Genomic DNA, 26,605 nt, shown 5'->3' with positions numbered 1-26,605 from the left:
GATTTGGAATCATAGATGAAGATGAGACAAGGGAGTGCTACAAAATTTACTTCAAATCAACGTTCCACCTCTATGTTTGTAACTAGATTCTTCTTAAACTAAGTCCATGGAATCAATGTCATCTATTTCATGGGCATCTTCAGCAATCCCAAAGGATTGCTTCAGGGTTAGCTAAAAAGTGTTCTTTTATTATTTAGCAGTGATTCATTTGTAACCATCTGCCAATCCTTTTCCTTGAGTAAATATTGGCAAATGTTGTTGCTGCAAAAACAAGTCAGCTCTACATCACAGCTTTCTCAGATACCAGCACAATGGCTTTGCCAGAATAAGGCAAATAGCTTATCTGGAAGCTGTGAGAACCAGATGGGTCTTACTTACATAATGCCAATCAGAGTAACCCTGAAGCTGTGCCATCTGATGATGGGAAGATCAAGACTGAGATCAGGAAACAATAAAGATCTATCCCTCAGTCATTTCAGTTACGCCATGGGACCTGATCTGTTTTACCTTAGCTAAGACCATTCTTCTCGACTGAACAAAAGAGCACTTGGGTTCTTATTTCTGTGAGAACCTTTTGGATGTTAGTGATGCCCAGTGGTCTTGCTTCCTTCATCAGGACCATATCAGATAACAGATCTCTGAAATATACATATATTTTACTTTTGTGCTGTAACATGCAGTTGTATCTAACTTCGATGCTTCCAGCTTCTATCTTCATTGTAGAATTGTGAAATCCTCTGTGACCTGATACCACATATGGATTTTTCAAAAAGTGATATCTTGTTAGAACAGCAGACAGTATTTTTTCCTACTTTTATGAGTCCATCTGGTTTTGGGGGGTTTGTTTGTTGCTTGTTTTGTTTTGTTTTTAAATTATCTGAATATCTTTGCTGCATTCTTATTTAGAAATTGTGTTGTCCTTGATTTGGTACTTACCAGCTTTCCCAAATAAGACATTACAGGATCCTAAATGGCTGTGCTTTTGAGGCTTAGTAGTAGACTGGCTCCTTCTATTTGCTTTCAAGGTAACCTTTCGTGTTTGGTACAGAGCACTTTGAATATATGCCCCAAACCACTTAAGTAATTTATTCCACCCCATCTAGTTTCAAAGGCTATTTCTGTCACTCTCTCCTGAGCAAGCTAGATTGTGGTAAAAGGATGATTTGTCCAAATGTCTTTCTTTCCTCTACACTGGTAGTTGGTCACTGCATACCCAGTACTGTGCAATGCAGCCTGGAGTCTGCTAACTCTGGGCAATTTAGCTTGGCTACCAGAAGTAGTATGGTTACATGATCATGTATGTGGCTTCACCTCTGCTAAAATTCTCAGGGTCATGTTTGGCCTGGTCATGGTGAATAAAGCCTCAGCAGAGTGAAATGATGCCTAGCCAGCAAGAGGGAACAACACACCCAAACAAAACAAATACTACTCTTTCATGTTTTGGTGTGCTGTTCCAGCTGATTCTGATAGCAGGTATTGGGTCCTTGGAAGCTGGCTTTTCATCAAAGAAGAAAACAGTGATGTGAAAGTCTGTTACATCCTTCTTGCTACATGGAGGCCTAGAAAAAAAAGCTTTTCTTCTAAGACTTCACATTAGCTTGCACACAAAGAAAAAAGTTCTTTTGAGACAGCAGTGATATTACTGGGTGATATGTAGACCTAGTTTATGGAAATTAGATCTTCGGCAAAATTATTGGGTGATATGAAATTTCTCAGGAATAGGCAGGAGATATTTGAAGGCCATATTACAGGGCTGGTTGAAAAACAGGGCTATTGACTTGGTGTATGGAAAACCCACTTAAAACCATACTTTGCATGACCTAGAGTGATATAGGATGAAAATCGACAGTAAATACTTATAACCCATATTAAAATATTAAAATAGGGACTTGTATCAGATTGTCCTGAACATTTGTGCTCTTGCAAAAGTATTGAAAGTCTTTGCCAGCTTTCATCGCAAAGGGAAAAGAGCACTAATCTGGGGATCTTGGAAGATTCTGCAGAACAGAATTAATATATGCTGGTCTAGTTCTGTGTTCTTGTTATTGTGGTGCAGCATGTGAAAGTGAAATGCAAATGTTAGCAATATTATAACAACTCAGATTTGTCTTCTGTTTGCTTAGGCTTCCCTGTGGCAACATTACATCACAAATATATTTATATAGAGTTCAAGTACATTAATATTGTGCAGATTTCTGTATCCCTTCTCTTCTCTACCCTCCTCCTAAACCTGTAAAATCCTGGCTTTTCTTTGTGATTCATGAGATTTTTTTCATTTTTTATCTTGTCCTGCAGTGCAGGATTCTTTTGGACTAGGCCACTTATTTTAAACTAAGTGTTAATCTGTGACTGTGAGAGAGATGCTGAGGTGAAAGAAGACAAGAATTTTGCAAGTTCTTCGGAGAGCTAGTTTTAAAGTTAATTTTCTGTACTTGACACGCCAGCCCCAGCTGAGAAACATAACTGCAGCTGATTTAATTGCTTTGCCCTAATCTTTCCCAGTATGACAATAAGCATTTAGTGGCTTGGTGACAATGTCAGTATCAGGGATGCAGAAGGACCCTTGATCTCTTTGTACACAGATAATAAAGATAAACCAAATCACGTATTTCCTTCAAATCATCTTTTGACATCAACAATTACCTGTTCTGTAAGGATGCATGCTTGCATCATTGCCGTCAAAGCTGTCATTCTTCCCCTAGTTCTACCTAGGTCAGTGTCAGCTCAATGAAGTTAAAGACAGCTTTCACAGTGGGAGACTGCTTTGGTTGTTAGTATTTGCAGCTAGTCATCAAGCAGTGTACTAAAGGCATGTAGTCCCATATCAGAATGACCACTCATGAAATCTAGATCCTCATTCCTTTAGCTTATTTCTTAATTGAAAAATAAAGAATTGATAATGGCTAACAGTAGTATCAGAATGTTTTTACAGGAACACCTACCTTCACAACCAATATGCCATTTTTTAATGCATTGATGCCCTTTTAGATTCCAAATAGAGGCTCATCTCCATACCTATTTCCTTTGTGCTGGAATTATCTGTTCTAATTAGTTTAAAAGCTTGAAAAGTTTTATGTCTTCATCCACTGCCAAGCTTATTTTCCTTCTGAACATTCCAGCAACCATCTAGGTACAAAATACAGGACATTGCAATGTTGTTCATATGGCTTGGTAGTGCAGCTTTTGAAGCAAATTCAGTTAAGGGATCAATTTTAGGCTATGCTAATGACAATAAATTCCCCATTTAATAGAAGTTATGCTTTGATGGTTTTTCACATCATTTTAATTAATCAGTGTAAGTGCTAACCAAACAATGAGGTGTCTTGAGCCATAGAAAGTAACTGTCTTCTGCTAAGTACCACACAAAAACTAATTACAGTGCTTACCAGATGGATGCATAAATTAATGTGACTTCCCTGAATTTACGGCTTTCAGCTATTTTTTACTTTGTATTTTTATTAGCCATACTAATGTGGCATAAATTAAGTAAAACTATTAAAAGCATGAAAGCCTAATGCAAAAATGTAATGCTTATATTGTGTAATTACAGACAATAAGAAATATAATTTTGTAAGTATGGTTAGCTCCACTATGCCTTGAAATAGGAGTCACTACTAAAGCAAATAATCTACATAAAATGCAACATTTTCTTTCATTATGAATTTGAGAAACAGAGAAGACAAGTTGTCTGGCTTTTGCCATGGCTTTTGCATGATGTTCAGGGCTTCCACTCTCAATTGCAGAAGCAAATATGGGACTACAGGCATCCCTTCCTTGGTCAATGATTGAGCTGCATTTGCCATTTGGAGCAGGAGAAGGTTGCAGTCAAGTTGTGACTATTTACCAGTTTACATAAAGCTGGCAATGTTGGCAGTTTGCTTCTGGTAGACTACGTGGAGAGATTTGTTAAATTATATCCCCTCACTTGGTCAATACTCAGAGCATGAATATTTTACCAGATATTGATGCTGACTCATGGAACTCTAGCTGAAGAGGGTGAAGGTTGTGCATCTGGCATGCTCAAGGTCATGTTGTGGATTCATGTGCTTGTGGGACAGTGCAGAACTGCTAGGCAGCTGCTCAGAAAATACACACTGCTGCCACATCTGCTCCTCCTGAAACTCCATGAACAAGACACAGCAAAAAGCTAGAGGAAAATCCTGGCACTGAAAATACATGAAATGCAGAGTCCGTGGCACAAGTGGGAAAGTGCATAAACTGAGGACTAATTGAGTGAGTCGTATGCTCAGAGCAATGAGATTTGACAGGTTTAAGTGAGGAAAACCCCACAGGGGCTCTTCAGGGAAAGAGTACTATTGCTACAGCAGTTCAGTTCATTCTCAGCCTCTTGCTAGACCTGCAGCCTGGTTTTGAAACTATGACTTGCAAAATATAAACTGTATAGGAAGTTCATACTTTTGTGTTTTGTAGTGTCTTGAATCTCTTGGCTGAGAGATTTCTTTGCAGGCATTTGATGTCACCAAGGTGTATTTCTATTTCATGACAATCTGGAATTAAAGGTAAGAGAAAGCTGTCCATTTCTCCTTCTGGAACAAGTACTTGGTGCCTGTTGCAAGATTCAATGTGAGTTGCTGGCATTGAGGAGGACAGAGCTGAATACTTGTGCTTGATCATGGAAAAAAAAAAATCTTGGCATTTTATTCATTAGGACATAATCTAGACATAAAAGAACTGGCAGAGGATTTTTTTTTTTAATATGGAACTCTTTAGCATGTATTGTATCTTTGGTAAAACAGCTGATTGAAAAACAATGTGCAACATAAATACTATTTCTGATTTTGGCTCCAGCTGAAGGAAGACACATGCAGAAGAGATGAGAAAAGATGCATAATGAGAAATCTGACTTTAACATACTCCCTTGCTAGGTACATGCTCTTTTACTCAAGAGAAGCCCATAAAAATATATTTAGCTTACTTTTAAAAAAACATTTAACTGAAGTCACCAATGCATTTGAATAAATATGTTTAGCCATTCCTTTCCAACTAACAATTGCCATGGTGTTTGATTCCCCAACAGCACAGTGTAAAAGCAATTGCAGACTAATTTATTCTACACCTACCTCAGTTTTGTCAGTTCAGAGTAGTCAGGCAAGTGCTACAACTTAGGTTTATTCCTCTCCTGTCAGAGAGGCAGAGAAATAGCTCTGCTGCTAGTCCTGTTCAATGATGAAATTGCTCTTGAGTCTCATTAATATAACAAATGAATATGCTCTCCTGAACTGACACATTTTATGTTCTTAGCCTTTGTTCCCTAGGAAGACACTACCATTTAGGAATCAAATCTGTCCAGTGAAGTAAAATGAAGTAATTTCCCCCTCTCTTTATATGTTTTTTCTAGCTAAGGAGTATTCCAAACAGCATTCTAAATTATTCAAGGCTCCACAGCCTGTGGAATTTTCAATCTGTTGGAAACAGTTGAATAAAAATAAAAACCACATGCTCCACTGGCTCTGCATGCAAGAGTCTGCATTTTAAACCAGAGCTGCTGTAGACACTGTAGCTTGAGCCTGTATCATTTGGTGTTGACATCTGCATTATGATGAGGGGAATTATTCAAGCCAAATTACTATTCAGGGTGGTAGTGTGAAACAATGAAAATGAGCTTGCTAGAGGGGAAGATACATGCAACAGTTTGTACAGATAGGAAAGAAAATCTGGTTTATTTGCTGAAGCACTGCTTTCCTCTTCAGCAGACTTTAACCTCTTCAGCAGTTAAAACAAAGCTGTGATATATTTCTCAGCAAAATACCAGTTCAACAAGGGCAAGTGTAGGGTGTACTGTACCTAGGAAGGAATAACCCCATATATCTGTACAAGTTGGGATTTGACCTGCTGGAAAGCAGCTCTGTGGAAAAAGACCTGGGAGTCCTGGTGGACAACAAGATGACCATGAGCCAGCAATGTGCCCTTGTGGCCAAGAAGGCCAACAGTATCCTGGAGTGCATTAAGAAGAGTGTGGCAAGCAGGTCGAGGGAGGTTCTCCTCCCCCTCTACTCTGCCCTGGTGAGGCCTCATCTGGAGTATTGTGTCCAGTTCTGGGCTCCCCAGTTCCAGAAAGACAGGGAACTGCTTGAGAGGATACAGCAAAGGGCTACAAAGATGCATAGAGGACTAGAACACCTGTCTTATGAAGAATGGCTAAGGGATTTGGGGCTTTCTAGCTTGGAGAAGACTGGGGGGGGGATCCTACTAATGCTTATAAATACTTAAAGCATGGATCAGGAGAACGGGGTCAGTCTTTTTTTCAGTGTTGCCCAGCAACAGGACAAGAGCTAATGGGCACAAACTGGAACATAGGAAGTTCCATCTAAACACCAGGAGGGACTTCTTTACTCTGAGGGTGGCAAAGCACTGAAACAGGCCGCCCAGAGAGGAGGTGGAGTCTTCATCTCTGGAATAATTTAAAGCCCACCTGGATGCCACCAGGCACCAGTACAGACTAGGGGCTGTCCTGCTGGAAAGCAGCTCCATAGAGAAAGACCTAAAGGACAGCAAGTTATCCATGAGACAGCAATGTGCCCTTGTGGCCAAGAGGGCCAATGGCATCCTGGGGTGCATTAAGAAAGTGTGTCCAGCATGTCTAGGGAGGTTTTCCTCCCCCTCTATTCTGCCCTGGTGAGATCATACATGGGATACTGTGTCCAGTTTTGGGCTCCCCAAATCAAGAGAGACAGTGATCAGCTGAAGGGAGTCCAATGGAGAGCTATGAGGGTGATGGTAGGATTTCAACATCTCTCCTGTGAAGAAAGACAGAGAGAACTGGGGCTGTTTATAGGATTTGAACATCTCTCCTGTGAAGAAAGATAGAGGGAACTGGGACTGTTTATTTTTGAGAGGAGAAGGCTAAGAGGGGATCTTATAAACATCTATAAATATCTGAGGGGTGGGTGTCAAGATAAAAGTGCCAGTCTGTTTTTGGTGGTGCCCAGTGACAGGACAAGTAACAACGGGTATGAGCTGGAACATGGCAGGTTCCACATCAACATGAGGAAACATTTCTTTACAGTGAGGATGAGGGAGCAGTGGAACAGGCTGCCCAGGGAAGTTATGGAGTCTCCTCTGGAGACTTTCAAACCCAGCCCAGATGCATTTCTGTGCAGCCTGCCCTAGGTGATCCTGCTTTGGCAGGGGGAGTGGACTCAATGTTCTCTCAAGTTCCCTTCCATCCACAGAGGACAGGAGAGACACCCTAGCTCTGTCAATGTCTGTAACTACTCTTAGACTGAGTATTTGATATGGATGTTTGAGAGCTAAATAATGATGTGTGCGCACTGTCTTGCAAAAGATCCAAACAAGTTATTAGCTATGTAAGCGCTATGAAAGACACAAAGAGTTGGAAAAATCAGGAGTTGTTCATGATGAAAGACACTAATAGATGAATTAACTTATGGGAGCCAGTAAGCGTGTGTTTGCGTTAAAGTGCATAATTCTGTTTTCATAGATGTGCTAGAAGATACCAGTTCTCTAGACCCTGTTCAGTGCCTCAGTAATACATGTTAAATATCCCCCACTGCTGAAACTTTAATAACCTTCTTATAGACACTAAAGGCAGCCATGCAGAGAGCAGCCTGGGCAGTAACAGTAGGACCTTCTTCATCAAACTACATTCTCCAGCAGGGCCTGAAGATGATGGCTATTTAATGTCTACCTTTTGCATGAAAGAAACTTTTCCTGTGTAGTGCCATCTTGAGTTTATGAAGTATATATGAAAAGGTCAAATGATTCTTGTTGAGGAAACTAATTATTTGACTGTTACATTTCTTTTAATTTGCAACTGAATGCTTTAGAAAAAATTTCTTCTACATTAAATTGTCTTAACTTTTTCAGTCAGAATTTATCTTTTAAGCAAAAAGAAATCTACTTACTTATCCTTGGAATCTGAATCACCATTTTTGGTAAAAGATCAGTTTGAGAAATAATTTTGAAAATTACTGAAGATTATGAAAATTATCTACCTCCTCCTTTAACTTTTTTTTTCATGCTGATTGCTACAGCTTAATTCCTTTTGCTTTCAAAACATGGTATAGCATATAATTGTGGCAGAAATTAGTATGAAAGGAATGAGTGATTTGTGATCATTTTAGAATGCAACTGATCTATAAAGTTCAACAGTAACTGGAAACTGGGTAATTTTCATGTGCTGCACTCTTGTAATAGTCCAACAAGAGTATGCAACAAACCTACTTAAACATTGCAAAACCAGTTTCTAATGGGGGTAAGTAATTTGCAAGAAATTCAGAATATCTCAGGCATTCTGAGTGATGTCATGTTTGTTTGACCTCTGCAGAATGAGATTAAATAAGTGTTCAGTTTTGATCTGGAAAAGCAGCATTCACTTCTTTAATCAATAGTGATTTCTGTTCATATGACAATGAGAAAATAATCTTTAAAGTGCTTTTTAATTAAATGATACACTAGGATCAGTTTTCTTTATCTTTGGTATATATTTAATATTTGTCTTATAGCAATGTATTTTTAAAATGTTGATTTGATAATATAGAGCCTGAACAAGTTTTTTGACCTTTCAATGTATGTTTTCCAGTCACAGGTATTTTAACAGCTTCATATTTCCCAGATCCAGAATGATAAAATTGCCTAATATTTGGGTCATTGCTTCATAAAACTTGGCAACAAATGACAGCACAGATCAGACACCTGTAGCAAAGGGATGTGCAGGCTTACTTGTTAAATGTATGCCAGTGCTTTCAGGCTGGATGTTCTATTAATCTTTGTGTTTACACCTATTTTGATATTGTAATGACATTTTTACTTTCAGAATGGGACAATTTCTTGAATAAGATGATTAAGATTTGCTGTGCACTGATGCCTGAACCTGTCAGATGCAAAGACCCATGAAAAATAAACAATGAAAAATACTTTGGCTATCACCCAAGAGTGTCTATATTACCATTAGAAAGCCATCAGGACTGAATTCCCCAAGCACCTGTAAAAAATTCGTGAGCATTGTCTTTAACTAAAAACTTTCAGTGTCCAAATCCACGATATTAAACCACTTTGATGCAAATGGCAGTATGTTGTTTCAACTCCAGTACAACGAAGCACTTGTCCGTGTTTGCGTGTGGCATGTCAGGAAGTGCTGTGGAGAAAATGGGCCCGGGAAGTGCTGGAAGACCTCAGTGCTATGCGAGACCACCTCTAGCCTCACCAGTATCTTGAATCGAGGAGTGGTGACACCGCACAGCTCTCCGGCCAGAACACTGACCTGGGTCATACCTAGAAGTGCCCACATGGCCTGAGGTTAATATCTTCACAATAATATGAAACATAATGTTTTCATAAGCGACGGTTACGGCGCCGCATCACTGCCCGTGTCTGGGGTGTCCCGGGGGAAATGAACCTTCCCCTCCCCGTAGGTTTTCTATGAAACACCACCGCAGCCTCAGCTGCCTGCCTCCCTCTCCCGCCCAGCCCGCGTGCGCTTCCGCTCGCCGCACGGGCGCCCCCAGCGGAGCCGGCGCTGCCAGCGGCGCCCGTGAGGTGCTCCCGCTGAGCAGTGTGAGGAGGGAGCAGCGGGCTGGAGAGTTCCAATGGCTTTGGAGCGGCTCGAGGGGAGATCATTGCCGTCGCTGCCACTTAAAACACTCAGAGCTGTTACTCTTCTCAGGCGAGATTTAGCACTATGCTGTGTGCTCGTAATTTATGTGCCAGCTTCGCTTTGCCCCTGCGGTTTTAGTGGAACTCATGGATTGTTGGAGGAAAACCGTAATGTACCGTACTTTTGCAGTTTCTTCTCAAACACTGTGTCCGATGTTTCCATGCCTTCCTACGAGCGGGACATGAAATGACTGGTCTCTTTTGTGTCTACGAAGGCTTGTTGTGACAAGGGATTCCCGCCAGCATTCTGGCTCCTCTGCTGCCGCGAAGTGTGCTAACGTTGCCTGACACCTGAGTAAGTCAGGAAGATGCAAGACTGTAAATGTCAATGAGGCTGGTTTTGCAGGGTCACACAAGGAAGCGCAGAGCTATATCGTAAAAGGCTCTGTGTGTGCCTACTGCTTATTCCTTGCTCACTTTTCCAGGAGTGCATACGCGGGAGGGGAACGAAGGTTATGTTATAAATATACCCGCTTCCGTCTGATGTACGTGCTCAGTAAACGCTCTGCGCCGGTTGCCAGCGCCAGCGTCTCCTTTCCTGAGCCTGCGTCCCCATCTAGTGGCACTTCTGAACGTTGGGTACTGTGAGAGGAAGGGAGCTGCCGGCTCCCTACAGCCTGGGGATCGATTGCAGTCACATGACTGAAAAATAGCTTTGAACAAAAGCAGGCACCAGCCGTCAAAGTTGGAGCGTATCTAGGCCAATCAATGAAAGGTGCAGTTACTTCTTCAGGTGTTCATAGCAGTTATAATAGAGAATAGTGGCATTTCAAGACAGGGAAGCTGCCCTATGTGCTGGGAGCTTTGTAGGTGTGAGATTTTTTCCTGTAAAACAAGAAATGAAGTTGGCCCAAACTAAGACTAAATCTCGAGATAAGAATTCAGTTGCTCTTGTAGATCATTCAGTAATAAAGGTGTCTTTTGGAGGGTGGGGGCTTTTCTCAATGCTCTATCTACAGTCTTTAAAACATTATTTCTCAGCTTGAAAATCTCCACATTGATCTGATTGCACATCTCTTTCATTTACGGGCTTTTAAATTTAATTTCTGTTGCTGAATCTGAATAATAATGTCTTGATGCATCTTTGTTTTCATAGCAAGTTCCTATAACAAAAAATACAAGAGTAACAGTTCTGTTTAGCAGTAGTTTTGTTAATATAGAAAACGAGCCATTCGCTCCTGTGTAGTGATGACAACAACATGGCTGGGGTACTGGTAACCTTCTAGGTAAGAAATCTCACATTCTTTTCCATTCAAAGAGCCCAGAGACTGTAACTTTAGTTGTAGTGGCTGGAAACTGTAATAGATACCCGGACACTGAAAAAACAGTAATTAAATAGCATCTGATCTTGATTGTCCCTGTAGAAACTAGGGTATACCAGCAGATTTTTCTGCCCTCTCAGCCTGTTGAAACAGGAGCTAAAATGCAGGAGATTTGCAGGAACCTCTAATATTAAGTCAGTGGAATACATCATATATATACATATGTAAAAACTTAAGCCTTTCTCCTGAATGTTTGGTAGGAAAAAATATATCATGTGTTTGTGAAATTCAGACCTTGTTAACACACTCTTTGTAACTGTAAAATTGTCAGAGGGAAAGATGAAGAACTTATTTAAATCAGTGTAGTCCAAACTATAAACCCAGTGTAGTGACAAACATAAAATTTCATACCTGTATACTTGTCAGTTTCCTGATACAAAGTCTAATAGCATAAATGCTAGCATAGATATGGAGAGCCTGGCACTTTAGTCTGATGTATATTCATTGGGACACTGTATGTAGTTGGTGTTCGAAGACAAATCAAACAACCAAACAAGAAAGCCAAAGCCATATTCTGTGAAGAGTCACAACTGTAAAATGACCACTAAAATCCTTCTAGAAATAAACCAGAAACTGTTAACCACGTAGGGAGGTCAAAGAGTCTTCACACTTAAGTGACAGCACTTGAAATCTGCCACTGCTTTAAGTCAGATAGTTTTCCTCATTTTTCTGAGAGATTATTGTTCAAAATATTTTCTGGGGCAAATCTATTAATTTTTGAATGGCAGCCACTTAAAGCTGCTTGTTTTTCTGCAGTGTTGGCTCAGGTTCTGGCTAGGAAGTTGTAGTGCAAGATACAGCTGAGACACTGAAGGGTACCTGCTCAAGGCAGTTAATGTGGCTGAGGCTGCTATAAACACAGCACATAAGCATGTTTAAAAATAAAAATGTTAGTCAGCCACATCAGTTTGTAATGTGACAGACTTTGCAGGTGCATTTGAAGACGAAGGAGTTGGAACCATAGAATGGTCTGGGTTGGAAGGGACCTCCAAAGGTCATCTAGTCCAACCCCGTCTGCAGTAAGATGGGGTATCCTCAACTGGATCAGGTTGTCCCGGGCCCTGTCAAGCTTCACTTTGAATATCACCAGGGATGGGGCCCCAACCACCTCCTTGGGCAACCTGTTGCAGTGTTCCCCTACCCTCATAGTAAAGAACTTGCTCCTAACATCCGATCTAAATCTACTCTTCTCTAGTTTGAAGCCATTGCCCCTTGTCTTATCCCTGCAGGAATATCAGTGAAGGTTTTTTTATCATGGGTACTGATGTGCTGTAGTAATGCCAAGTACATGCTGTGATCTTCATGGAACAGCTGTAATTTCAACAGCTGCAGTGATGTTCTAATTTATATCACTTGGGGATTGTTGTGTTTTAACCTCAGACAGCAGCTAAGCACCACGCAGCCACTTGCTCACTCCTCCTCTGTCCCCGCTGGGTTAGGGAGGAGAATTGAAAACAAGTAAAACTCATGGGTTGAGTTAATAATAATTTAATAATTGGAATAAAACAAAGATGTAATAAGAATCAGAAGTGATCATAATAACAATTGTAAGGAAAAGGAAGATTATAACAGAGAGAGTGAAATAAACCCCAAGAAAGACAAGAGATGTGCAGTGCAATTGCTCATCACCCACGGGCTGATGCTCACACATTCCTCAAGCAGCAATCTGCCCTCCAGGCCAACTCCCCCGTTTGCACACTGATCATGACCCTCTATGGTACAGAGAATCCCTTTGGCTCGTTCAAGTCAGCTGTCATGGCTGTGCTCCTTCCCATCTTCTTGTGCACCTGCTCACTAGCAGAGCATGTGAAACTGAAAAATCCTTAACTTAGAGTAAGTGCTACTTAGCAACAATTGAAAACATCAGTGTGTTACCAACATTATTCTCAAACTAAATCCAAAGCACAGCACTATACCAGCTACTAGAAAATAAAATTACTTATTTTCATTACAGGAAAGTTTTGTTTTAACTTAGGTTAAAGTTTTTTTGCCACAACATAATAAAATTAAGGGAACCATTAGTAAGAGGTGATTCTTAATTACTGCTGCTGAAGTTATGCCTATAATAAATTTAGAGCACCTGAGCTGTGAATAGCAGAAATACTTTGCTTCATTTCTGATAAATGACCAAACTGCCAGAGGATGTGTTTTTATTTGTAAATGAATCTATCTGGTTTTCTGGAATTAAGCTGTCATCAAACAGGCATCAGATCCTACAATTCTTAAGACCATGACTGGCAAAATCTAGTGGCTGCCTGTGATTTTCAGCTTCTTTCATGATTGCCTCCTTATGATAATACTGTGCTTTGAAAGGTTTTATGACACCCAGAGGCCTCCAGCTTGGAACATACTGAGGTAATTCATGCGTATGATGCCAAGTCATCGTATTACATACAAAACCCCTTTCCAGTTATTCAGTAGAGAAATATCATTTCTACTAGCCACTGGGGGATAATAATTTTACGCTCTTGCCAGTTACAGTTACTCATTGAAAATATTTCACCCAGTGGGACATGGAAGCAATTAATTTTATTCTAATTTTTGTCTGGAATTTTATTTTGATAAGAGTCTGATAAGTTTACTCAAACCTGTTTATAGTTATTAGTCGACCATTAAAAAGTTTGCCTTTAATTGTTAATTCAGAAATCGCGACCACTTTTCCTCATAGGAGCCATTTTTAAAAAGCCACTTAAAAAAAACTGGACAGTTAAATTGTGTAATACTATTTCTAAACTTCTCTGTGATGTCTATATTTTTATATAGTCATCTGTCATCTCAGTCACTGAGGATAATCATTTATTTCATAATGAAACAGGAACCTGAGATCAGATGATGTATCAAAATCTCTTCCAGTTTCATTGCAAGAGCCCAGGACAGCTGATTTTTATCGCTAAACTATTCTGAAAAAATCCAGTGGAGGAAGTTCAGTGGCACTCAATACCATATATTGTCATGCTTCTCTTAACAGTAATTTCATAATACTTTGACTCAGTTTTCCTTCTTACAACCAGGCTTATTGCTTCTCACCCTATCTCACATAGACACAGGACAGTTTATTCCCTTGTCTGCCACAGCCTTTTCCCCTTTGAAGAAAATGTCTCTTGTAGATTTTGCTTTTCTGGATAAAATATACAAAACATTTCCAGTCTTTTGTTTGTCACATTCTAGATCATTTATCTAGATGAAATCTAGATCCCAAGAAAGGTGGGACCATGTGATCCTTGAGGTTCCTTCCAACCTAATCTTCTATGGTCATAACTGTGTTCTCATCAAGAGGAATCATGCTCAAAACAAGACACAGCTGAGTGTCTGCCTGTTCCTTAGGTTTATAAACTGTGCTTTGGTGTGTCAGTATATTTACCTTTTTTTCATTCGATACTGTTGACCTAAATCCAGCTTGTGGTCTGCTCTGCCTTCTGGATGTTCTTTAACACTCATCTACATCTGCGCATTTGCTTATTCCTGTTTGACTTTATTAGCTTCTTGATTTCTGATAACTCTGGTTTGCTAAGCTCACTCTGAATTCTTTTGGGATACTGGTATAATTTCAGTCCTTCCCAGCTTTGAATCTCTTTAGTTTATCCTACCAGGCAGATGCAGCCTAACTCCAAATGAATCAACTAAGTGATGTAACGATGAAAATAAGACACAGGAACTGAGTATACTGCACATGTGGGTCTGCATATGTTTTCATGCTTGAATTTGGGGTCTACCTCTCATTTTATTGTTTATGAAGTACAGAATACTCTTTCCATACCTTTCTTGCATTTTGACATCTTAAAGTTCCACTTCCTTCACTTGCCAAAAGGTTAAACAACACAATGCAAGTTCTGCTCAGATTATCTCTTGTTAGAATTGCATGGGATGTGATGGATTTGGAAGGGCTGTGCCAGACCAAGTTTGAACTTAGTTTTGCTCTTTAATGAGTATAGATTGTTTCAATTATGTCACTTACTTTTTTTCACTTTGGCTTGGGGTGGAGGTATCTCAATCTTCAGATTGCTAACTGAAAGAATGCAAAAAGGTTTGATTTTCTATTCATGTATAAGCTCTGTTCTCATTTGCCTCAAAATTACGTGTCAGAAGTGATCCAAAGGCTTGATGTCCAAGTAGTCAGATTACTTTTTGTTAGTTCAGGTTTCAATGTGCACAAAGTCGTCCCACAGAAAATTCCACGTGAAATGGTGTAACATGCAACAAATAGGTGACTACATATCATGTTTCACCATAACTGACCTTATTTAAAACAGATTTTATTTTTACATGCAGAAAGCTTCAGCTATGTAAGGTAAAGTGGTCCATCCGCTCAGGATGCATCACTTCCTTTTAAGAGCTGACAGGTTAAACTAGCTTCTTATGCTCTGAATATATCAGATACTACTTTATCCTCATTGTTTAATATGTTTCTTCTGTGCAGGTATTGAAGATATGTAGGGACTTTAGTCCATATTAGTTATGGTCCTAAGGCTTCTAAGACTATGATCTTTTTGACTGATGCCTACCTCTCAGCTGTTACCAAATGCTTGCTGGACTCCAATCTACTTGTTTCTGTTGCCTGCCACATACCTGAAATCAAGAAATGATGTGCCTAAGTAAAATCAGATTTATGGTATCAACAATTGTCTTCCATGTATGTTTATACCCACCAGATAGCTAGCATCTTCCAAAAGCATCCTCTCTCTAATATTTCTCCTGTCACTTTGCAGTGGTGTTTGATAATCTCCATGTACAGTCCAAGCTATTTTTCTTCATTCTCACTAGCACCACAACCTGGATTGTCCTCTGCTCACTCTCTGCACGGAGGGAAAAAAATGTTTCCTGTGGATTCTGCTGCAGGAAGAGAAAGTTTTGCAAAACAGATGCGTAGTGTTCGATTGTGGCTGGTTATGTACACAGGGAACAGAGAATTTAAACAGTTTGAGCATAAACCAGAAATGCAACAGTAATTTAAACTAGGAAACAGGTTACTCAGCTAAATGCTGGCTCACCCATAAGGGGACTCTAGGCAACAGAACGTTTTAAACAGAGACTCAAAAGAAAACTAGATCTGCCTGCTTTACTCACAGCTGTGCTGCTGTTAGTACATTATCTGTCTGGGCTAATTTGAATTAGCGCAGGAAAACAAAGCAAGGATGACATCCCCATCATTGCCAGGGAAAAAACCTCCCAACTTTGTAGCTTTGCTTTTGAGAGGGATGCGTTGCTAGGAAGGTCATTGCCACCAGGGCTTCTCCGGGTGGCTCCTTCTCTGAGGTCCCTTCTGCGTGGTACAGGCAGGTAGCTGGTGTGGCTGGCAGCAAGCTGCAGTTTGGGGTAGCTTGCCGATTCACAGGGTGAGACTCACGGGTCTGGAGCAGCTCTTGTCCCTGCAGCTTTTGGCTCGGCAGCTGTATAGCTTCCCTGCTATAAGAAGCTTTTTTAGCTGTAACCTTGACAGTGGCTCGTGTTCACTTTTCAGATACAGGGCAAGGCAGAACAAGGCAACTAGTTTACCATTTCAGCTTGTATTAATCACATCCGAAGACAATTAATGACCAATGTGTGATGGTTTTAAAGAGACTGTCTTTTTAGTTTTTCTTCACAAAGTGTTCTCACACTGTTACACAATGTCAGAAAAGATTGAAAGATAGAAACACAATACCTTAACCTATGGAATCCAGTTTTGCCAAACATGGTCAGACACACAGGCAGGCCAATAGGTGTGTCACAAGGTCAGACCCACGTGCAACACATGCACTTGGTTTTCTTGGGCCCCCAGCAATGTCCAGGCAAGTCCAGGCCATGTCCCCATCACCAGACTTACAGACTCCTAGCCCCATTGTCTCTCTCCAGCAGAATAATTCCCCCAGAGGAAGGGGGAAGAAGCAGCCTGAGGTTTGACCTGTTTGGACACGTTCTGGGCCTGTTTTGGCCCTACCAGCACGCAGACTTTTAAAAGTACTGCAGCAGTGTTGCAGCCACTGTTCTGAGGGCAGCTGCTGGATGCGTGCAGAGTGCATGACTCCTTAGGTGACCGCTTCCTCAGCACACTGCATAGAGCAAAACAACGAAGTTCCATGTGTGCCAAGAACATCCTCACATTGGTACTCTTGATTGGAACATGCTGCAGAAGCCACCTCCTTGCTATGACGACACCTCTTACTCGGAAATGATTTTAGCTTACATATGTGGTTGGATTTTACTGGTTAAGTGATTGATAGCAACATATAAATAGCCAATCTGAGCAATAGCTACCTTTGGGTTAGGGACTTACTTTAGGAACAGCTTAGGGTTTAGGGCTGCTAGGGACTTCTGCTTCTGTTAGTTGGCTACTTCTTCTGGATAGAGCTTCCGTGTAGGGATGCTGCTAGGGCCTTCTGTAGCTGCCTCATCTGTTAAAGGCTTCTGGGACTTCTCTTAAAGACACTGCAATGTTAGGGATTCTACCATATAGTAATAAAAGACTTTTGGGAGGAACTCTGAGATTCTCTACTCTCTGCCTTTCTCTACTGTTAATTCTGTTGAAAATGGGTTTTTAATTGAAAAAAGGAAATAAATTGATCTTGCCCTTCAGACATAATTTGTACCACCTGAGATTTCACTGAGCAGTAGTTGAGGGCAGCTGCAACTATTTCTTTTCAAAAATTGGTGTCCAAAAAATACTAAGAAAAGCTGAAACACTTTTTTTTACAGTGCCTTTCTGTACCCTTGTTGTACCTCATTCTTACATAAGTAGTAGCATTTTCATTAAGGATTTAACTATTTAAACTAATTTTTTGATCTCCACCCCCAAGTCATTTGGATCTTAGTGCAAAGCAGTTCTAGAGCATGGAAGACTGTAGTCCCTTAGGATGAAGCCTGTGGGGGGGTGGGTGGTAGGGAATTGGTTTTACTTCACACACTGACCCAGTATTTTCAAGCCATGGGAGACTGGCTAGACAGGAGTCCTGCAAAACTTTCAGCACTGATGTTTATCCTGTGCTCTCTACCACCGTTTCCTAGCTCTCCTACAGAGAGGAGAAAAACAATTGGCATACGAAATGCTTTCATTAACCCGAAGTTTAAACATTTGTTGGACTAAGGGACTTTGATTCAAAATAGAAACTATTAAGGGCAGGTCCATCTGATCCTACACTTCCCCTTTTCAAGATAGACAAGACACATAAGAACAGGGTTTTTAATGATATTTTAACATTCATACTACAAATAAGTTAAACAGTAAAAATAATTAAATAAAGCTTGAGGTTCCAGCCCTCATACAAATAATTCAAATCTATTTAAAAAAAATACAAGTTGAAAAATAAAAACAGCATAAGTAAAAATAAAAGTAGTTCCCATATAATGTCAGATAAAGGGAAATGAAGTTCTGACTTCTGCACCATTCGGTGGATGCCAAGTCCTTAAATCCTCTCCTGGAAGCATGTGTACTGAAGTTCAGAGAGGTTTCATGATCAGATTCTTCAGGGGACTCAAGCACCTCCATGTTTGACCTAGAAGTGCTGTCAGACTTCCAATTTGCCTTCCTGGAGCACAGTTTAAGTGAATTGAGCTTGTAATGACACAGCTACAGGTGCCATCCTTAAGGTCTTACTGTATGTTGAGTCCCTAGCATTGAACCCTTTACATCAGTCTGATGAGACTTCAGTCCTTCTTCACAGTGATACATGCTGATGTAGTTTTTCCACTTTCTGATGCAAGGCATGATAACCCTCAGTACTGATATTAACAGGTTTGTTTTCTAGGACAGGAGTTTTAGTACTATTCCCTGTGATGAGGAAAGATTTTAGAGTCATGAATACATTAATTAAGTTACAACTGTACCAATACTTTCAGACCAACTGCTGGTTCATAAATGAAGTGGGCAGATAACTTGATATGCATAGTATCACACATGGGAAGACTCATTTAAATGTTAAATATTTTAGCTTCCCACTGAGTGGTTTTCAGATAATTTAGAGTAGTAAGATAACTTATTAGCCATCTCTCTGCCTCAGGAAAACTGACAGATCATGAGAGCATTTAAAAGGAAAGCTTCTCATGACTTTCAGGACTTCAGTATCCTGGAACCATTATGAGCTTAACCTTCTTCATTTGAGCCCAGCTGCAGCAAAAAGGTCACTTCGGTTCAGGAAGAAAACGACTCTTGGCAATTACTGCATTCATATTGGAGTCAATCCAGTTAAGGTATTGAGTAACTCTGGTGTAAACACCAGGCTTGTTTTCCTTTGCACAGCCATCTCCCCAGCTGACAATCCCATAAAGCATCATCCTGCCATTGTGCTCACAGACCATGGGACCACCAGAATCTCCCTGACAAGAAAAACAAAACAAAACATATTAGCTATTCTCTGCAGATGTAGCCATCATTAACAGTGCCTGTAACTGTTTTTCTAGAGTGAAACAGCCTAGTACATACTTATGAGCTAAAGCCTTGGTTTTTTTTAGAACACTGCATAGATGGAACAGAAGGCTCAGCATCTGTCATGACTTGAAAAAGTCTGTTAAGGTAAAGAGGTCTCTAGCTAACCCCTAGCAAGGCACAGGGAGAAGAGTTCCCTTGCAAATAACACTGTACCCTAAGTTTATTTTCACAGATATTAGCCTAGTGACGAAGCCAAAGCCAACATGCCCAATTCTCCACCACAGAATCAGCTCTGTTCATCTTCCTAAGGTACTTTTGCACTTAAGGACAACACTTATTCTTTTTAATAGCTTATATGGGCCAGTTGACCAGTAAGGATGCAGGGAAATAAATCTAGTTTTGATGAATCTCTGAGGGGCTTAATGTGCACCTGTAATTCACCATTTATCTTTTTCCAGGGCTTTAGTTAAAGAAGTGCAAGCTGAGACTGGAACAGCTGCTGTATTTGTTTGCTGCATATATACCAGTCATTACTGCAATAGATTTAGCAATAAGCTTAATAAGGCTTTGAGGAGTAACAATGGCTAAGATACTTTACTTCTCACATTCAAAGCCTATCTGGAAGCTGCAACATGTAACTCTAGGTCCCAACCTTATTCCTCAGGTTAGGTCACACTATGGGTCATCTCCACTGCATGAGCTAAATTTCTGCTACATAGATTCTTTCTACTAGTAGAATTAGAAAAGGCCACCCACTGATCCACATAGTGTACACGCATTGACAATTATTTGAGATAAAACAGTTCTACCTTGCATGCATCGGTCATCCATATGGGGTCTCCAGCACAGACCATGTTGTCAGTAACTCTGATATTGTCATAGTATTCATATTTGCATTTTGTCTGTGGTATTAAGTTTACAGTGGCTGACATCAGTCTTTGAGCGTAGAAGATGTCATCTGCAAACACAGAGTATTTAACTATTTTCACCACCCAAGACAAAACGAAGCTCCCCGTAACACACAGTAACAGTACTTAATCAATTAGCATAACCATTCCAGTTCCAATTTGATGCTCTTATTCCCAGCTTTTGCAATATGGGTTTACTCTTGCTGTTAATGATTAAGTTCTAAAAAGAGCATAAGTCTTAAAGAGAAGTAAACTATACAGCTTGGTTTGTAGAAAGAGTTTGATAATTTTGAAGGAACTTCTGCACAAATGTAATTATTTGTTAATCTTCCAGCAGAGCTTTATTTTTTTTTACTCATCACATCAGGAATGAAAAATTGCTGGTTTATGTCTAGGCTTAATGTGGTTGACAAGTGAGAAGCTTCAGATAGGAGATCTTACAACTAGAAAAACATGATAGCAAAGAAAATAAAAAGGAAAAATAGAAATATAAAAAGGAATCTTCATCTTATTTTCAGATCATGGTATAAAAAACACCATTCAGTTCCAACATGGTGGAAGTACAACTTTGGAAAGAGAAGCAATTCACTTACAAAAATCTTGTTTTCCATATCCAGCTATTTCACACCGGGTATTATCTCGTAAGTAAAGGTTCTTCTCTGGCAAGCAGACAGTCCTGACATATTTGGATTCTACTGCACAGTGTCCAGAAGTTGTTCTTATCCTTAATAAAGCTAGGAAACAGGTTGGAGAAGATACAGTTAGCTTTGTAAAGCAAGGTTTTTTTTCCCCCCTCAAGTTCTCTGACAATAGAAGTACTGGATATGGTTAATGGCAACAGTTACAATTACATTTAGTTCTTGATAGCATATTGTTCCTCTCATGGCTTTTAAAATTACATTGGGCCATTTACTAACAACCAAATTAATTTTCTAGCACTAAGACTGTAAAATGTTTCAACTTGAACTTCCTTCCTGGAAAGATAGAGGCTGATAGCTCTGGGCAGATTCTTGTGAAAGTGTATCTTAGTACAGCTTAAAACCTCAGGTTCCTGACTGTCTGGCTGCAGAGGGTGGCATCTGCTGCCCTGCTGAAGAGAAGACAGTTTGTACTGTACTTCCCATAAGAAGGGCTTACAAAGCTATTCTTGAATCTTGTTTCTTTGGCAGCAGGTATTTGGAAGGGGTGGTAGCATTCTTAGTGTCAAGTGCAGGAGTGGCAAGTCTGTTTTGTGCAAGTTGCTAAATCACATCTCTGAACTTGTCAGTTTAGGGATAAACTTGCAAAAGCCAGAGAGACTTAGGAAATTCTGGATTAATTAGGTTAACCTTCCACCAATGTGGTACTTCATGTCACATTCATCTATTACATGATGAAACCTACAGTGCATGCATTTTTGTCATCATTTACTATACAGTATGATCTCAAAATTGGATGGTAGAAATGGGATGCTGCCATCAGTGCTTATAGAAAAGCCACGCCTTGAACGGGTCCAGAGGAAAGACAGTTGCAGAGTTAACTGTGTCAGGTACATATGCCACAAGCCAAATTTATGTGAGTGGAAAAATCTTCCTCAGCACAGGCCTAGTTCTCAGAAGCACCTTGTTTGTGTTCCCCTTCTAAAAGCAGAGCTAGAGATTATTTATGCCACAATTAAATAGCCTTTAAAATAGGCTCATAGCAAGACAACACCTACCAATATCATTCTCATTGCCACCTGTATCATCTGTAAAGTCAGGATGAGAGATGATGTCATCAACCATGAATACTTGTTCCTTATCATCAGTGACATTCAGAATGGACTTCCCAAGGAATACTTTGTAGATGGATTTGTTTTGGGGCTTTTTTGACCTAAGTGACAGTAGAGATTCATTAGAATCACCAGTTTCTGAGAGTGAGGTGAAGAGTTTAGATACAGTCCCAGTTCTTTTGTGTTTGCTTTTCATGACAAAAGGCAGCACTTCATCAGCTTTGAAAGTTGACCCAGTATTCTCAAGGAAAGCATCCTTATTTCCATTTGCAGGGATTAAGACTGATGTTCAGGTATTTTTTAAATGCACACCTAGCCAGCTGCTACTAATGCCAGGTGCTGCAGGATGCCAGGAGAATCAGCTTTCCACAGGAAAAAAAACAATAAACCCCACCCATAAATGTATTGCTTCACAGCTTATCACCTTCCTGGTACAACTTGTAAGTTTCGAGATCATCTATGGTAAAATGAAATCTTGGCTCAAATTTAGGCTGAAATTTAAATTGCATAATCCAAAATGTGCGAGTTCCATTGGCCTCAGAAGCCAAGAGGCTTAATGTTTATGGCTGCTTTTCTTGTTTTGTTCAACTAAACTAACATCCTTACTAAGCTACATTTTGAAGGGTTGCTCGTTGAGCATAATGCAAAGAAATCAGCTGAAAAAAGCTGCAAATGAGGTATAAGAACTGTAAACTTACGGATTATGAAAACAGTGTGCTGCTGTAAGCACCCAGCAAGGGTCAATGAGGCTGCCACCACACAGAAAGTGATCGACACCCCTAATGTTTTGGAAGATGCCAGCTACCCAAGGCTGAGACTCAACCTCTGCCTGACTTCCACCAACAATCTTGAAGTACTTGCTGATGCTCCTTTGACCACATGCATGCCCTATGAAAGGAGAAATTTTGGTCAGATTCTCATAACTATGCACTGATCCTGTGTTATTAAAATAAATAATTTTTAAAAATTTAAATTACTTACCACATTTGTCTATGTTGCATGGTGTTTCTCGAATGGTGAATCCCTTTTTGGTGTAACACCAGGGCCTGCTTCTTCCATTTGGGTTTCTAGAAAATAAAGGAAGTGTTCTTTTCATGAGAATAGTATTAAAAAATATCATTATCTGACAATTATAGCTGTCCTGACAAGACCAAAAGTGTTCTGTTGCAAGATATGCCAGAGAAAATAATTATGGATTGAATATTATTGTTGCATATGGGGAACTTTGCAGCACTGTCAGCCTCAGTGGTAAGCAAGAACTCTATAGATACTTCAAAGAGTTGTAGACCAGTATTTTTAGGCAAAATTTACTATTTAAATACATGCACCATCAATCGAGGCACTTCTGGAGCGGTGACAATAGAAATAATCACAGGAAGAGTGATAATTTTCTTACCTGCAGTAGTTGTGTTTGCCCAGTCCAAGTTGCAAAGCATTCCTCAAGTGAGCATGGTAACGGTCCCTCCTGATTACAGAGGGAAGGTCCCATGGCAGACATTCATCTTCTGTTACCATTCCTCTGTAGTCCTCCCCATTCCCATTATAGCATGTGCTGTCAGTGTCTGAGAAAATAAATATTTTGTTAGCAGCATTTTCTTCTGAGACAATCTTTATGGATCCTTCAAATGAGAAAAAAAGTTGATGCATTTCACTTCAAAAATCAATGATGCAAAATCTGATCTGATGATGTTACTATTAAATTGCTCTATGAATTTTGAGCATCAAGTAACATGCTTTAAAGCATGCATATTTCTTTGTTAATAGTTTCAGCATACTTCAATATAATCAATTCTGCTTCTGAACACTCCCACTTTTTTCCCACCCCAACCAAGTATTAGTGAGGAGGCAGGGACAAAAAAAAAAAAAAACAAAACACAAAAAAACCAAAACAAACAACCCCTGAATTTGCAGCACTGCTTAGTTGCTTTTCATCACTTCGTTAGCATAAGGTGCTAAAGATATCCAGTCATCTGTTTATGGGCAATACTTCCACTTGGTATTTCATATTCATGACTTGCCTATCTCTTCGATCTTCTAAATCAGTTCAGTTAGTATTAAGGAAGATAGATACTCTACCCAGTTCACAGTGAATCCCAGTGTATCCTTCTGGGCATACACAACGATTAATTCCACTGAAGAGGTAATAGGTAACGCAGGTTCCTCCATTCAAACAGTGGCATTCTGTAAGTAGAAGACATCACTAATCAGAAGCAAAATATTTTCATGAAGTAAAATACAGTGGCCAATAAAGCTTTAGATGTTTAAGTATTGATAATCTTCCTTCTTGTATGAAGGTGTAATTGCAGGATAACAACTTTATAGATTCAGATAGAAAAAGGATATTTACCCTTGTGATATAATCTGTGTTGATATGACAGCTTGTAGTGCTTCTTGCTATGACGCTAAAGGAAAAGAAAGAAGAATTTTAAGGAAACAGTTGATTTTATGTGGTTTGATTATCTTTTTATGGTCCCAAGCTCTATTCCCTACAATATACCTTCCCAGTTCAGTTTTTTTGCAGGTAGTTACCAGCTGAACCTGCTGTGTGGAATCCAAATATCCAAAGTGGAACTCTGAACAGAGCAGAAATAGGAAGAAAAATAAACCCCAAACAAACCACACAACACCCTCAGGAAACAAACCAAAAGCCCCTACAAAAAACCCAAACCAAACCACAAAACCAAACACAAATAGAACAAACAAAAAACTAAACACCAAACAAACTGAACAGGCCATACAACAAGCTGATCCTCTGTATCCAGTGAATTTGACATCTATTTCTGCTACAAGGCCCTAAGTGGCTTTCAACAGTCAGTGTCCCTACAACAGAGAGCAGAGCTTCTCCCTCTCCCCCTCTCAGCCACCAAGCACTGCAAAGATGCAACATTCTCCAGCTGCCTCTGTCATTTTGGTAGCCTTGATGCTTCATGGTTTTGCCATAAAAGCCAGTAGATTTATCCAACAGTAGGTTCTTGCCCTGTAATTTGCAGGCAGCATTTTTCTCCATGTAATTAGTAGGTTTTTAGTATACTTTTCCCAGAGGTCAGGTGTGCTTGCCTGAGCTGAAACACGTAATGGTAACAATAAAATTAATTAATGCTTGTGAATGGCTCTGCTGATAGATAAGCTGTCATAGAAGCCCATAGTCAAAAATATTCAAATTCATATGTGTTGCCTCTTTTCTGGCATCACACATTCAAGTAGAAGTGAGGGAAATTGTCTTAAGGCCCAACATTCACCTCCATGAAAGACCAGTGACCTTTTGGTGTTCAGGTCTAAATGTTAAGCAAACTACCAGAAAAGCTAATTTTTTTTCTTTATTGCAAGAAGTCTTTACTATTTGAAGTCTGGCTTCAAATGGTCCAGAGTCAGAACAAAGCCCAAAGGGTTCAAAAACTTATTTCTTGGAAATGTATATGTACACACAGAGGCAACAAAAGAGAGAATTCAAGTCAAAAGCCTATCCACACTGGTCAAAGCAGAACTATAATCAAAACCAGAAGTGGTTCTAAGTGAAATCACCCCCCCTTTATTTCAAAACTTACAGTATCTAGTCCCGTGACAAGTGTGCCCAGTGTTACTGTGAGGCAGATGAGCAATTTCATGTTGTCAGTTAGCTTCTTGCTTCGTTCCTCTTCTATTATTTTATTCTAAAAATAATTCAGGAATTTAGCATCACATTATAGCTTGCAACCTCAGCTTGCTTTCTTCTGATGTTTTCAGTTGCTTTAGAGTAAGTCACAACACAACAAACAGAATAATTAAGCATTGATTTACTGGGGAATATGTTATTATTTCTGCATATTATAGTTTGAAGCTTTTTTGTACAGTTAGCAATACAATCAGATTTTTCTAGATCTTAAATGATGTAGATAAATTAGAAAAAAAAAAATCAGTAAACTCCTACAGTGTGGAATGACAAAAATTAGCAGACATATTTAGTTGCTATCCAGCTATTCATATTAATTTAACCAATGATTACTGCCTCGCACCTTGAACATTCATGTTTAGGTTCTGAACAGGAAAGCTGCTTATTTCATCACCTCTATGGCTGCTCACTGTATCTTGATGCTAGGTGCTTAGATAAGCCTGGCCACCTCACTGAGTGCCTCTGACCACTGCAAACTCCTGAAAGTCTGGTCTTGATTTTATCTCACTTATTTACAGTATTAGAGAGGTTTAGAACATATTGTCTCCATTTCTTAAATGCAGCTGAATCTTGTAGCCAAGAATGTATAGCAGTCTTTCCAGGAGTAACTGTTAAAAATACTGCCTTGTAAAAGCAAGGAGGTAAAACAGCTATAAAGTGCAAATAAATCTTAAGAAAAAAACCAACAATGCAAGCCATGGGGTTTTTATTTTTAACATCCACGCAACTTACCAAATTTGTTTAAAAAGATTCCATGGGAATCTTAGTTATATTTACAACAAGCAACAGCGCAGTACAGTAGGATATGCAGAACTGATTTGATTATGACTAGCCCCACAAGGAATCTGCTTAAGAGGCTTCTACATTAGAGTAGTCCACAGACTGAACGCCTGCTGATATTTCCAATGCATCTTCCACTTCGGTTTTATTATTTGGGACAAACGCAATTCAAGTACCCTAAGGACATTCGGTAGTGTGAACTAAAACATGGGAAGTAGA

General features: G+C 39.7%; 1 protein-coding gene across 1 annotated transcript; it reads right to left on the bottom strand.

The window, feature by feature from the left end:
* Nucleotides 1-18,921: 18,921 nt before the first annotated feature.
* On the bottom strand, nucleotides 18,922-25,562 carry PLAU (plasminogen activator, urokinase). Its single transcript, XM_054382415.1, has 10 exons — nucleotides 25,503-25,562; nucleotides 24,305-24,359; nucleotides 24,034-24,138; nucleotides 23,354-23,519; nucleotides 22,939-23,024; nucleotides 22,656-22,845; nucleotides 21,904-22,058; nucleotides 20,801-20,941; nucleotides 20,109-20,257; nucleotides 18,922-19,247 (listed from the first exon to the last, which is right to left on the bottom strand). The coding sequence occupies exons 1-10, from the start codon at nucleotides 25,560-25,562 to the stop codon at nucleotides 19,053-19,055; spliced, it is 1,302 nt and encodes a 433-aa protein (XP_054238390.1). The 3' UTR covers nucleotides 18,922-19,052.
* Between the last annotated feature and the right edge of the window lie 1,043 nt (nucleotides 25,563-26,605).

The sequence above is a fragment of the Indicator indicator genome, chromosome 7 (assembly GCF_027791375.1).
Source record: "Indicator indicator isolate 239-I01 chromosome 7, UM_Iind_1.1, whole genome shotgun sequence".
NCBI classification, from domain to species: domain Eukaryota; kingdom Metazoa; phylum Chordata; class Aves; order Piciformes; family Indicatoridae; genus Indicator; species Indicator indicator.
Note: the sequence above shows the minus strand (reverse complement) of the source record. Positions and strands in the feature narration are given on the sequence as shown.

Excerpts from the sequence above, each read along its gene's own strand:
- PLAU (XM_054382415.1), bottom strand. The coding sequence starts at position 25,562 with ATGAAATTGCTCATCTGCCTCACAGTAACACTGGGCACACTTGTCACG. Across the intron at positions 22,059-22,655 it reads GCACACTGTTTTCATAATCC|GTCAAAAAAGCCCCAAAACA; the intron begins GTAAGTTTACAG and ends ACTGTCACTTAG. Across the intron at positions 20,258-20,800 it reads ATATGGAAAACAAGATTTTT|ATGACATCTTCTACGCTCAA; the intron begins GTAAGTGAATTG and ends CTGTGTTTGCAG.